At 34.7% G+C, this 14,562-nt stretch overlaps 1 protein-coding gene across 1 annotated transcript in view; it reads left to right on the forward strand.

Moving 5' to 3' along the window:
- Window positions 1–1,135: 1,135 nt before the first annotated feature.
- The window catches only part of LOC123564636 (peptidyl-prolyl cis-trans isomerase-like), a 51,141-nt gene continuing 37,714 nt past the window's right edge, over window positions 1,136–14,562 (forward strand). Inside the window, exon 1 of the mRNA XM_045358357.2 lies at window positions 1,136–1,296. Within this exon, the coding sequence (XP_045214292.1) occupies window positions 1,165–1,296 (132 nt within the window). The 5' untranslated portion in view covers window positions 1,136–1,164. The remainder of the gene's footprint in view (window positions 1,297–14,562) is intronic.

Consider the following 14,562-nt stretch of genomic DNA (forward strand, 5'->3'; position numbering starts at 1 on the left):
TGAACCCATTCTTGATTTATATCACTTTCAATACATTGGGGGAAAGGAAACAGATACCCCAAAGTAATTGATTTGTCTGTAACTTCTTTCTGGAAATTTAGGGAAACACTTGTAATACGCTTTGGTAGTTGATGGGCCTCCCATACTACATACAAAATTTTGGCTCATTTGAAATACTAATGAGAGTTGAACCTGTTTGAAGATAACAATGGAGTTTTACATTTCGTTATTTTAATAAGAATCATATGCATAAAATGTTGTTAAAATAGTACCATGGTATAGTTCAATATTTTACCTTCATTTCGGTGTGCTATACATCATCTTTTTTTTCTCTCCAGAAATCTGGAGAAAAGTCATGTTAAAGCATGCAGGTCGCCCATCTACCCCTTAGAGTGTCCTTAAGCCTTTGCAATGTCAGTTGTGAACCAGTTTTGCTGATCGGTGTTCTTTACTCGCCTTATTTTCTCAGGTGCATGTTCTTCAACGCATTAGAAAAAATCTGAATAAAACATAGTGCATCATGTGTGCCATCCTTGACACGTACAATCATAGACCAATGCTGAATTTGCAAGTTTAGTAAAAACCGTTCTTCACTAAAAAATTCAAGGCGTCTGTATGTAATTGTATGCACTCTGGTCACAGAGGTCAACATTAAGGTTTAACACTAGAAGATTGTTTCTGCTCAATAGCATATTTTTTAGCTAGTTAGCAATAATGTATTGTGACCAAACTTGGAATTTAGGAAGCTTGCAACGTGTGGTTTTAGCTTGGGTCCATGTCCAGATCTTTTTACTGAAAACACAAAAATGATTTTCTCACAATAACTTAAATAAGATACATACAGTATATACAAAACCTAAATATATAGCTTTCACAGAGACCTATTAAATGTAGAAAAATGGTTTTGATCAATAATATAGCTAGGAATAAGAAATGATTTACAGTAATGTTTTTGACATGCTACAGCTGGTTTTTATTGGTTTTTTTTTTTTTTTTTTTTTTTCTTCCTTTTTTTTTTTTTTTTTTTTGAAGCAGCGCTAGTCTGTCAACCAGTAGGGATAGCACTTTTCGTAAATCAAAATCCATTTCAAGAAACCTTTTCGGGTTTAAGATTTTAATTACAGTAAATTTCACAAAATAGCTGAAAACACGGCACTCCTCCTCATGCTCTTCCACGTGCGAGCCTGGAATTTGTTAAGAACAGAAGGTCTTCGATTTGGTTCAACAATGGCTAAAAAATCAACATTTTTCGATATCAAAATTGGTGAAAAACCAGCCGGCAGAATTGTTATGGAGGTTATATCATTTTTGATCTTAATTTTACCGGCCGGCATTTCCCGCATAAAATGCCGGGAGGGTCTATAAAAATTATGAGAAGAAAAATTATGCTGACAAGTGTTCTGGCTACCATAACTTAACTGACGCTATTTTTATTTTCTGATGGTCGCGTCCAGAGATCCATAACAGCATTTATCCTGTCACTTGCAGTATTTTCGACCCGATATCAGGGTGCCGTATATCTTTCTTGATATACCGTCAGTTGATCATGTGACCAGTGATATACGGTCAGTTGATCATGTGACCTTATGGTCGATATTGTTGTCATAAGAAATTTTGCAACGAAACCATCATCATTGTGTTGGAAATGTCCGAACTAAGAAAATGAGTGGTCAAATAATGAGTTTTTATTCAAAAACGAAGAAGTTATTGCGATTTTGCCGGTAATCACGTCATTATATAAGTGACGTCATTACGAATATGACGTCATTAAAGCGGTTGTCGCACACTTATTTTTGTAAAATAAATTGCCAAATATCGGAAAATGAAGTAATGACAAGATAAATAGAATAATAGGTTAGTGCCTAAGATGGAGAAAGTTTATCTGGCTCGGCTCCGGACGTTATCAGGTTCGCCTTCGGCTCACCCGATAACCTTCTCCACCTCGCCAGATAAACTTTCTCATCTACGGCACTAACCTATTATTCTCTATATAAACATCTCTGAACTGAATATTTTTAGCTAGCTGACATGTTAAACGTATAGAGTTCCGACTTCGACGATGTACTCGCCAACGCCTAAGTCTAAATAATGAGACCTCGGGAAGACCGATTTTACATTTTGATATTTTACGTTGTCTACCTAGAGGTCTCAACCAGAAACAATCAAAACTGTGGTGGAAACTGTGGTCAATTGAAATTATGATTTATCAGTAGTCACGATTTTTCTTTAGCCCTAACTGCTTACCTGTTGTTTTAAATCATAAATAGTAAATAAAAAACATAAGAACAGGACATATTTATCAAGAATTTCTGTTGTAAAAAATTTAAACCTCTAACGTTTCAATCGTCTTCATGTAATGGCGGTCGGAGGCGTGACCAATGAAAACGCTTCGTGTAGTAATGTTTACCGGTGATCGGCCATTTTCCAATATGTAGTACACTCGTGTTAAACCATGGCAATTTTTTAACTGCCATAGTTTGATTTTTCTCAAGAAATCTCGGTAATATATACATCATTGAAAAGGAAAAATTACAGGCTTTCTATGTATGTATTTCTTTTTTTTATCTGTTGCATTATTATAACATAATTCTGCCCAACGGATTCCATTGGGTGTTACTTACGCAAAGAAGAGGACAGTGCTACCACATTCTTTACCTTTTCTGGTTTGTACTCGGAGGCGGATATCGACAAGTCAAAATAATATAACGATATTCAACTCTCGAGTACAATTATTTTGACTAGCCAACGCCTCTGTGGACATCGACTGGAAAATGCTGACATATTGAATATATAGTACTGTAGTGGCCAATTAACAGGTCGGAGACATCCCCTGGATTGATAGACAAGCTTACTGTCGCTGAGTGGCTGGTTTTTAATTTCTGACTTTTGCAGCCACCGCGACAAGCCAAAGTATGTCAAAAAACTGGGATCTGCTGCGAGCAAAATTTGCTTGCATACAAAATACATGAATGGAGATTGTTAAACACTATGAAATATGTACACGAAGAAAGACCCTTTTTCTCGCGATCTGCACCAATGATATTCTTGAAAAACACAGCATTACTTTATACCAGCCATAAATCCACAGCTATCCCGCAATATTGACCTTGTTTTTCAGCCATGATATTTTATGATGCATTGTTTTGATCCTTATCGACCAGTCAGAAAACGTGCACCTTACAGCATTTACATTTCAAGTATTGGAGAATTTGTGGAAACCTGTAAGCTGAATTCTCGTTTTTTACGTCATTATGAATTTAAAAGAAATGAACACGAAATATGATGTATACTGTGTTGTTTATTATATTTAAAGCGTATGAACAACATACAGAAAAAAAAATATATACATAAAAACAGCCTAGAGAATATAAAAAGTCACTTTGTCTATGTGTGCAAACCTCAGGGTGTGTATTTAAAGTTACTGTACATATTTTTTCCAGAACGGTCCTCTCAAACAATTTTCAGATCCCGTGATTGTTTTCATGTCACTGTCAGTAAAATATTTTACTAAACTTCTTGCGTAGACAAATATTAAGACCAGTTATAGGGACGACATGTGTGTATTTATTGAAACGCTCAAAACCAGAGGACCTTACACCTGTGACGTCCTGGGAAGAAGTAACATGGTTTCAGGCTTGAGAAGGGATCACACGTTTCACCGTATTACACCTTTATTTTTTTATTTAAGTTAGTTTTGAATTTTTGAGAGAATTCAATAAAATACTTTCATAAATAATTTACTTACGAGAAGAATATAAAAAAAAACATTCGCGCATAATTATTTTATACGAGATTGAAATTCGGCAAGCGCGCGGGAAATTTCATTAGATCTACCGTATTTCCTTTGATAACTTGAAAGTTTTATCAATGTATGTCTCAAATCAACTTGATTTTATATTCTTGACTGTATAATGTATGATGGTGACACATGTTACTAATGTACTAACTAACGGACCTGAACAAACAAGCTCCTTTCTGTTGTACATGGGCACAGTAATACTTATGCATATTTTAGTTTTTTTTCTTTAGATAACAAAATCAAATAACTATGCATGGTTATATTTCTTATAAATATAATGACTTACAAATTATATATTTCACGTAATATGCGTATCTTTTGTAAATCGGCATAGTGACTATATTTAACTCATTCTGCCCTAAAGCGTTATCTCCACTTCTACTCTGCTGATATTTATCTGTCGGCCACCTAGGAGGCTGATAAGCCGATCTACCCTGAATACCTAGAGATGTTTTGAGAGATAACATTGATTTTGTAGTTTTTTTGCTTGGGCTATTGTTGTTAATTAGTGACATATGACATCAGATATGTGCTAATAGGTATGGAATTTGCACTTTGTAAGTAAATTGAAGTAGCTACACAACAAAGTTAATTTCATGCAGCTGCGTAATACATTCATTTCAACAGACTGTTGAATAGACACAGAACATCAGATTTTGTTAGGCTTAACAACATTTATAAAATGCTAAAGTTTATCATGCACGGATTTAAACAACAAATAAGAACAATTCTTAAAATATTTTTAAATAAATACGATTGTCATTTTCTAACACCGATTTTACTCAGTTATACGCATCAAGACAATTAAAACGCATCAAAATAAAGTTATTTCTCATAAAAAAATAGTGTATGTATCTAATATGAAGATGTAATTAAATGAAAATAGATGAATATTTTAACTATTTTAGACAAAAACTACAGCGCTGAAAATGAGATTTATTTATTCATTTATTTATTTACTTATCTCTTTTTTTGTTTCGATCATATAAAGAATCACCCATAATATTCAGGCTTCCGAGAAATCACAAATTATAACTCGAACGACGCTCGCTTTTACAGCTTTCTTCAACGAAAACATTTATTTTTTCACAACATCCGGTTTTATTTATGTTTTAAAAATGTTACGCAACAAAAAATTTGATTGGTCCAATTTATTAGAAAGAACATTAAGGTTTCATTTAAGACCAATGAAATGCGACGACTGAAAGCGTCACGCGGAATTCAGAGCTATTAATGTAAAGACGCATTTACGCAGCGTGCGGTTTCAAGATGTAGGTAACAACACCGCCTAGAAGCGGCACGCGGTATACAGATAAAAATCGACCGACGCATAAATGCGTCGTGCGTAAAGAATGAGTTAAAGAAAACTTGCGACATTCAATATTTCGCCAACAATACGTTGTTAGAAGTCGTTTTTTCATTATTAATTAAAAAAATAATTATTTTGTTGTCCGAAGAATCTGAAGGCATTTACTGAAGTAAAACTTACTGCAAACGAAATGTCAATTAATTTGCAAACAAATTCAGCGTAAAAAGACTTACTATATCAATTTGCACCCCTGTTGCAATTACTGGTAATCTATTTTATTGTGACAGACGATTGATTACAATTATCTAATATTCAAAACGTAATAAAAAATTATTTAGAATAAATAAAAAAATGTATGCTTCGAAATTTACAAGGAATTTGCCGATTTGGAATCGGTCTTGTAACTGGTATCAGTACATTATTTAACTAAAAAAGCATGTGACGGGTATTAAAAAATCTTTCAAAGTAAACCCGAGTAGTCAAGATGATGATCAGAAAAAAACATTTATTTCTTGGAGATATCTACTCCTATGTCGCAAACACATTTCCATAAATCTCGTATACAGAAATAACTTTTAATAAACTTCACTCAGTTATTTTTTCTGATTGAACAGGGTTATAGATCTATAGGGGTGACTATTGAGGCGAATTTTGACTATTGCAATACTATTGATATTGCTGAAAAACTATTGCAATACTATTCCATTGCAGGTTACTATTGCGATACTATTGCAATAGTTATCGGCCACCATGTTTTATACAGTAAAACTACCAACTGGCATTATTACATAGTGTAAGACAAAACACCGTTTATAATTGATGTTAATAGTGTTAATAACACACATTGAGATGTTTGTATAACTGAAATGGACAGATATAAATCTAACATTAAATATTTTTAACATTTTTTCTATTTCTTGCCTTCCTTGGCTTTGAAACAATAAGTAAAACAATAAACCTATGGAAGGTGTACTCAAACGAAACGGCCATTTTGTTGCGAATGTCAACGTGTTTAATAACCCAAAGCATCGAAAAAGACGAAAATTGACGGATCGGACTAAGGTGTACCAGCACTAAATGAATGGCCCTATCAAACAGTTTGCTATATCATACAAGTAGCCTACTTTCTCCATGTCCTAAGTACTTTTTCTCATTTAAGATTATTTAAATATATATAATCAAAGTTTCTAGAAATATTAAAATTATTAATTATCTCCCAGACTTCTCAGTCCTTTATGGTACAGTCAACTCGCCAATAGAGAATCACTGCCAACAGCGGGTCACATGAAAATAAAATGTGAATCTCTCTTATCGGCAAATAAATGGGCACTTTCATATTCCCCTGTGTTATATGTTGATTTCTGACAATATTTAAGGAATACCATATCATCTTATTCTTTTTTAAAAATCTATTTATAAGGGCTTTCTGGTGATGTATGGTTTGTCATACTTTTGTTCAGTATTTTTTTAGCTCGACTATTCGAAGAATAGTCTAGCTATTCTACTCACCCTGGCGTCGGCGTCGGCGTCACACCTTGGTTAAGTTTTTGCATGCAAGTACATACAGCTATCATTTAAAGGCATATAGCTTTGAAACTTATTTATTCTTTTTCTAGGTCAATTACCAACCTCACTGGGTCAAGTTCCATAACTCTAACATGTATTTTGAGCAAATTATGCCCCCTTTTGGACTTAGAAAATTCTGGTTAAAGTTTTACATGCAAGTTACTATCTCCAAAACTAATGTGGATATTGAATTGAAACTTCACATGTGTCTTCGGGGTTATAAAACTAGTTGATAGCAGCAAGTCCCATAACTCTGACCTTCATTATGGCCAAATTATGCCCCCTTTTGGACTTAGAAAATTCTGGTTAAAGTTTTGCGTGCAAGTACATACAGCTATTACCAAAAGGCATATAGATTTTAAACTTATTTTTTCTTTTTCTAGATCAATTACCTACATCACTAGGTCAAGTCCAATAACTCTGACATGTATTTTGGCCAAATTATGCCCCCTTTTGGACTTAGAAAATTCTGGTTAAAGTTTTGCGTGCAAGTACATACAGCTATTACTAAAAGGCATATGGATTTAAAACTTATTTTTTCTTTTTCTAGATCAATTACCTACCTCACTGGGTCAAGTCCCATAACTCTGACATGTATTTTGGGCAAATTATGCCCCCTTTTGGACTTGGAAAATTCTGGTTAAAGTTTTACATGCAAGTTACTATCTCCAAAACTAATGCAGATATTGAATTGAAACTTCACATGTGTCTTCGGGGTTATAAAACTAGTTGACAGAATCAAGTCCCATAACTCTGACATGTATTTTGGGCAAATTATGCCCCCTTTTGGACTTAGAAAATTCTGGTTAAAGTTTTACATGCAAGTTACTATCTCCAAAGCTAATGCAGATATTGAATTGAAACTTCACTTGGGTCTTCGGGGTTATAAAACTAGTTGACAGAATCAAGTCCCATAACTCTGACATGTATTTTGGGCAAATTATGCCCCCTTTTGGACTTAGAAAATTCTGGTTAAAGTTTTACATTGTACATGTAAGTTTTTATCTCCAAAACTAATGCAGATATGGAATTGAAACTTAACATGTTTCTTCGGGGTTATAAAACTAGTTGATAGCATCAAGTCCCATAACTCTGATATGCATTTTGGTCAGATTATGTCCCCTTTCGAACTTAAAACTCTTTTGATATTTAACATTTTGGGTAATAATTTCCTACTTCTGTGACAATATTTCGAAAAATCGAGCTTGGCTGTCTTACGGACAGCTCTTGTTATTTACAAGGGTTGGAGAGTATAAAAATGGCTCATTTTTAATCGTTATGCTGTTGCACGGAAAATTCATTACTTTTTGACCATTTATTTAATTACTATTTTAGTTTGTTACAGTTATTATTTCAAGTTTTCAATTTTCAAATGACATTCAGGTTAGACATACTTTTTACAGATTTGAAATTGGTCCAAAAATATTCAAGATATTTATAAATAACTAAATCCATCACTTCGTTATGCGTTGATGGTTTTTACCTGCTCTGTTTCTACAAAGGGAATACCAAAGTTATTCTTTAAACGGGCAGATATAATCATTATAATCATGAAAAAGAAACACATTTGCCAGCATCTAAAAGCAAGATATTGATTTGCACTACATTATTTTCTGAAAAATGATAGCTGAATCTTGACATTTTTTTGTAGAGTCAGTAGCCCCATTTTCAACAGTGTACCGCTTGCACAAAAACAAGAGCAATATAAAAATGAACCTTTGATTACTTTCATGTTAGCCCACATACTAACTACAGAAAAGACATTTCTTCAGAGAAGAAGCAGAAAAAGTTTTGAACAAAAAATGGTTGTCCGTAGCCATATTTATGCAACTAAATCAGAATTTTTTATGCAATAATCATATCTAATACTAATAATTTTTCTCATTTTATGATATAACAAAAGAGCGTCATTCTTTCAAACATCTAAGATGATGATAGTAAACAGTATAATGGGAAAAAAGATATAATTGTAATAAATTAATTATATTTTTGCCAATTTCCAACATTAATCTTACAGATCTAATGCATATTGATGTTTGTTTAGTATCATAAAGTACGGTTAAGGATACACTGTATCAGACTTATAATAAAAATTGTATTAACAAAGTATTTATATATTGATAATAAATACAAGAAAATGTTATACAAGGGGCCTACGGACTCTACACTTCCATAACGAGTCCCGTTTCTGTTACATTTACCAATCTATTTCCAGATAATGTAAAGAAACAAACATATCAAACATGAGACCTGTAACAAGGAACCAGATAGCTGAAGAAAGGAATTTTTTTGCATAATTTTGTGTACTGTTGACTGAAGCAGGGATGAAACATATTGTGTAGAGTCCGTAGCCCTATATTAGTCTGTATTTTAAATATGCAACCAGTCTATATTTGAATTCAGGAACTTCTTTTCTAGGTTTAAGCATGTTTTATTTAAGAAATAATTTATAGCAAAACAGTGCTTTATCACTATTTATACACGATGGGCGGTTATAAGTCTTACATATTAATTTCACGAGGGCACAGCCCGAGTGAAATTATTTCGGACGACGTATAACCGCCCGAGTGTATAAATAGTGATATTGATAAAGCACTGTTTTGCTATAAATTATTTCGATTCTAATAATTTCTTTTTTGTAAAATTTATATCAAATATAATCATAATGGAACTGTTTCTTCGCGCAAGCATGGTGCCAATAGTAGGTTTTTGTTTATACACGCCAGGACCGGAAACGGTAATACGTCCTGCGGTAGAGTTAAATTCGGATGAAAATTATTTTCGAATTATTCAGCAAAGCGAATAACTAAGTATGTTTGTAAATTAATCAACACATTTGTGCAATGTGACATTTTGTTATCCCCCGACGAAAGTCGGAGGGATATAGTTTTGGCGTTGTCCGTCCGTCCGTCCGGAGCCATATCTAGGAAATGGTTTGGAATATTTATTTAAAACTTCATATACGTGTTCACCACAATGAGTTCTTGCGGCCCGTCAAGTTTCAGTCAGATTGCCCAAGTAACACCAGAGTTATGGCCCTTAGAAGTTTCTAGTGTTAACTATATAGGGTACTATAAATATGGCAATTTCTGCATCATAACTAGTGATGGGACATCGGTTGGAAAACTCCAACCGATTATCGGTTGGAATCGGTTAGCAAACCGATGCGATGTATCGGAAAAATAATCGGTTGAATGTTATTTATTTTCATACTTGTTTATTCAGATAGTCATGTATTTAAAATGACAGTTTTACAATTCACAATTATGCTCTTGAAAAATAAAGAACTACCATTAATCAGATGTTTTAAATCTGGTTTATGGTAAACAGAAACTTGTTTAGTAAGACAGGGAAACAACAATAAATTGCAATCTGGTTTAAATACATGTATCATATAGCTGTCATTTGTGACAGTTGACTGGTATACCTGTAACATATCGAGCATACAGCAAGGCAGTACAGTCTTTCTCTGGCTGACAAAAATATTAATTGTAGAAAATCATTTAATGAATTCAGTTATTTTTCGGTAATATTAATATTTTCATACAATGGTTACCATAGCCTGACACTACTGAGTAGCACCATGTTCCAACTACTTGTTGCTATGGCATATAACAATGTCATGAAGCTTGGTAAAATGTGATCAGATAAAAATCAAAGTTTAATCTGTTTCCAAATGATTACTGGTCAGCGATACGGGGTAAACTGAATTTTGACCAAAAAAATCATGACAACTCGACGACAACTGCATATAAAAACACCAAAGTTCTTTCCATTGAAATTACGTCATGGACACGGAAATTTGACGGCATTAGTGTCCAGTTTCAACAGATAAATTCCCTCAGGCATACCGTTGTAAAATACGAAAATTTATCAAAGTTTCGCTAATTTATTTGGCCCCATTTTTATTGACGCTGTGGACGCTGCCATGTTAACAGCTGATCCTAACTGTAAGATGTTAAATCCATTTTCATTGGATAACTGAAACGTTTGAGTGTCGGCATACTTCTGTTTTATCCGTTATGCCTGCAGGTAGTCCATATTTCGGATATTAGGTATACATAAATTCTCACGCACCGTATTTCCCTTCGGAAACCTTCGTTCATACCCGTGTAGATTCGTACCCGCTATCGACTCTGAGAAAACATAATCGATCATCGGAATCGGTTGGAATTTTCTAGCCGTCAATCGATTATATCCGCTAATCGGCCCATCACTAATCATGACTTTTGATATATTTGACCTAGAACTATGAAACTTAAACAGAATTTAGATCACCATAATGTGGTTGTGTACACACAATTTCATTTGGATTTATTTGTAAATTAAGAGTTATTGCCCTTTAATTGTATAAAAATCCACATATTTGTACATAACAAACTTACCGTTTTGTAGAATTTCTTTCATTCTTTTCCATGAATATTTATTGTAAACATGTGAAGTTGTGTACCCACACCCGGTCGCACCCTTACCTTGATCACACACCTCCCCCCCCATCCCCCCCCCCCCCCCCCCCCCCAAAAAAAAAAAAACAACATTCCTTATTTTAGATTTTTTTCAAACAAACTTCATATACATGTTCACCACTATGAGGTTATGGGGCCCATCAAGTTTCAGACACACTGTTTTCCCTTGGCTTTTGAAAATAAGGGTCATTGTGACCCCCAGTGTTTCACATGTGGGGGTCATTTTCAAATTTTGGGGGTCATACAGATATACTAAAATTAGTGTTTTGAATAAAACTTTGTTTTTCTTATACTAGTGATTATACAGATTGAAGTCTTTCCTCATATTTGTCACTGAATAAAATGATAAAAACAGCTGATGTTTGTCAGACTTATTTTTAGCTCACCTGTCACAAAGTGACAAGGTGAGCTTTTGTGATCGTGCGGTGTCCGTCGTCCGTCCGTGCGTTTGTAAACTTTTGCTTGTGACCAATCTAGAGGTCACATTTTTCATGGGATCTTTATGAAAGTTGGTCAGAATGTTCATCTTGATGATATCTAGGTCAAATTCGAAACTGGGTCACGTGCGGTCAAAAACTAGGTCAGTAGGTCTAAAAATAGAAAAACCTTGTGACCTCTCTAGAGGCCATCTTTCTCAATGGATTTTCATGAAAATTGGTCAGAATGTTCACCTTGATGATATCTAGGTCAAGTTCGAAACTGGGTCGCGTGGGGTCAAAAACTAGGTCAGTAGGTCTAAAAATAGAAAAACCTTGTGACCTCTCTAGAGGCCATATTTCTCAAGAGATCTTCATGAAAATTGGTCAGAATGTTCACCTTGATGATATCTAGGTCAAGTTTGAAACTGGGTCACGTGCGGTCAAAAACTAGGTCAGTAGGTCTGAAAATAGAAAAACTTTGTGACCTCTCTAGAGGCCATATTTTTCATGGGATCTTTATGAAAATTAGTCAGAATGTTCACCTTGATGATATCTAGGTCAAGTTGGAAACTGGTTCACGTGCGGTCAATAACTAGGTCAGTAGATCTAAAAATAGAAGAACCTTGTGACCTCTCTAGAGGCCATATTTTTCAAGAGATCTTCATGAAAATTGGTCAGAATGTTCACCTTGATGATATCTAGGTCAAGTTTGAAACTGGGTCAGGTGCGGTCAAAAACTAGGTCAGTAGGTCTAAAAATAGAAAAACCTTATGACGTCTCTAGAGGCCATATTTTTCATGAGATCTACAGGAAAATTGGTGAGAATGTTCACCTTGATGATATCTAGGTAAAGTTAAAAGTGGGTCACGTGCCTTCAAAAACTAGGTCATTAGGTCAAATAATAGAAAAACCTTGTGACCTCTCTAGAGGTCATATTTTTCAATGGATCTTCATGAAAATTGGTCAGAATTTTTTATCTTGATGATATCTAGGTCACATGTGCTCAAAAACTAGGTCACTATGTCAAATAATAGAAATAACGACGTCATACTCAGTTCAACACTAGGTCATGTGGGGATAGGTGAGCGATTCAGGACCATCATGGTCCTCTTGTTTAATTACTTCCCTTTTACGTTACTATAAATAGCATATTTTTAGTAACTTTTTTAGCTCACCTGTCACAAAGTGACAAGGTGAGCTTTTGTGATCGCGCGGTGTCCGTCATCCGTCCGTGCGTCCGTAAACTTTTGCTTGTGACCACTCTAGAGGTCACATTTTCATGGGATCTTTATGAAAATTGGTCAGAATGTTCATCTTGATGATATCTAGGTCAGGTTCGAAACTGGGTCACGTGCCATCAAAAACTAGGTCTGTAGGTCTAAAAATAGAAAAACCTTGTGACCTCTCTAGAGGTCATATATTTCACAAGATCTTCATGAAAATTGGTCAGAATGTTCACCTTGATGATATCTAGGTCAAGTTCGAAACTGGGTCACGTGCCTTCAAAAACTAGATCAGTAGGTCTAAAAATAGAAAAACCTTGTGACCTCTCTAGAGGCCATATATTTCACAAGATCTTCATGAAAATTGGTCAGAACGTTCACCTTGATGATATCTAGGTCAATTTCGAAACTGGGTCACGTGCCATTAAAAACTAGGTCAGTAGGTCTAAAAATAGAAAAACCTTGTGACCTCTCTAGAGGCCACATATTTCACAAGATCTTCATGAAAATTGGTCAGAACGTTCACCTTGTTGATATCTAGGTCAAGTTAGAAACTGGGTCACGTGCCCTCAAAAACTAGGTCAGTAGGTCAAATAATAGAAAAACCTTGTGACCTCTCTTAAGGCCATATTTTTCATGGGATCTGTATGAAAGTTGATCAGAATGTTCATCTTGATGATATCTAGGTCAAGTTCGAAACTGGGTCACGTGCCATCGAAAACTAGGTCAGTAGGTCTAAAAATAGAAAAACCTTGTGACCTCTCTAGAGGCCATATATTTCATGAGATCTTCATGAAAATTGGTCAGAATGTTCATCTTGATGATATCTAGGTCAAGTTCGAAACTGGGTCACGTGCCATCGAAAACTAGGTCAGTAGGTCAAATAATAGAAAAACCTTGTGACCTCTCTAGAGGCCATATTTTTCATGGGATCTGTATGAAAGTTGGTCTGAATGTTAATCTTGATGATATCTAGGTCAAGTTCGAAAGTGGGTCACGTGCCTTCAAAAACTAGGTCAGTAGGTCAAATAATAGAAAAACCTTGTGACCTTTCTAAAGGCCATATTTTTCATGGGATCTGTATGAAAATTGGTCTGAATGTTCATCTTGATGATATCTAGGTCAAGTTCGAAACTGGGTCAACTGCAGTCAAAAACTAGGTCAGTAGGTCTAAAAATAGAAAAACATTGTGACCTCTCTAGAGGCCATACTTATGAATGGATCTTCATGAAAATTGGTCAGAATGTTCACCTTTATGATATCTAGGTCTAGTTTGAAACTGGGTCACGTGCCTTAAAAAACTAGGTCAGTAGGTCAAATAATAAAAAAAACCTTGTGACCTCTCTAGAGGCCATACTTTTCATGGGATCTGTATGAAAGTTGGTCTGAATGTTCATCTTGATGATATCTAGGTCAAGTTTGAAACTGGGTCAACTGTGGTAAAAAACTAGGTCAGTAGGTCTAAAATTTTTAAAATCTCCTGACCTCTCTAGAGGCCATATTTTTCAATGGATCTTCATGAAAATTGATCTGAATGTTCACCTTGGTGATATCTAGGTCAGTTTCGAAACTGGGTCACATGCAGTCAAAAATTAGGCCAGTAGGTATAAAAATAGAAAAACCTTGTGACCTCTCTAGAAGCCATATTTTTCATGAGATCTTCATGAAAATTAGTGAGAATGTTCACCTTGATGATATCTAGGTAAAGTTCAAAACAGGGTCACTTACCTTCGAAAACTAGGTCAATAGGTCAAATAATAGAAAAACCTTGTGACCTCTC

The sequence above is a fragment of the Mercenaria mercenaria genome, chromosome 2, assembly GCF_021730395.1.
Source record: "Mercenaria mercenaria strain notata chromosome 2, MADL_Memer_1, whole genome shotgun sequence".
NCBI lineage: Eukaryota > Metazoa > Mollusca > Bivalvia > Venerida > Veneridae > Mercenaria > Mercenaria mercenaria.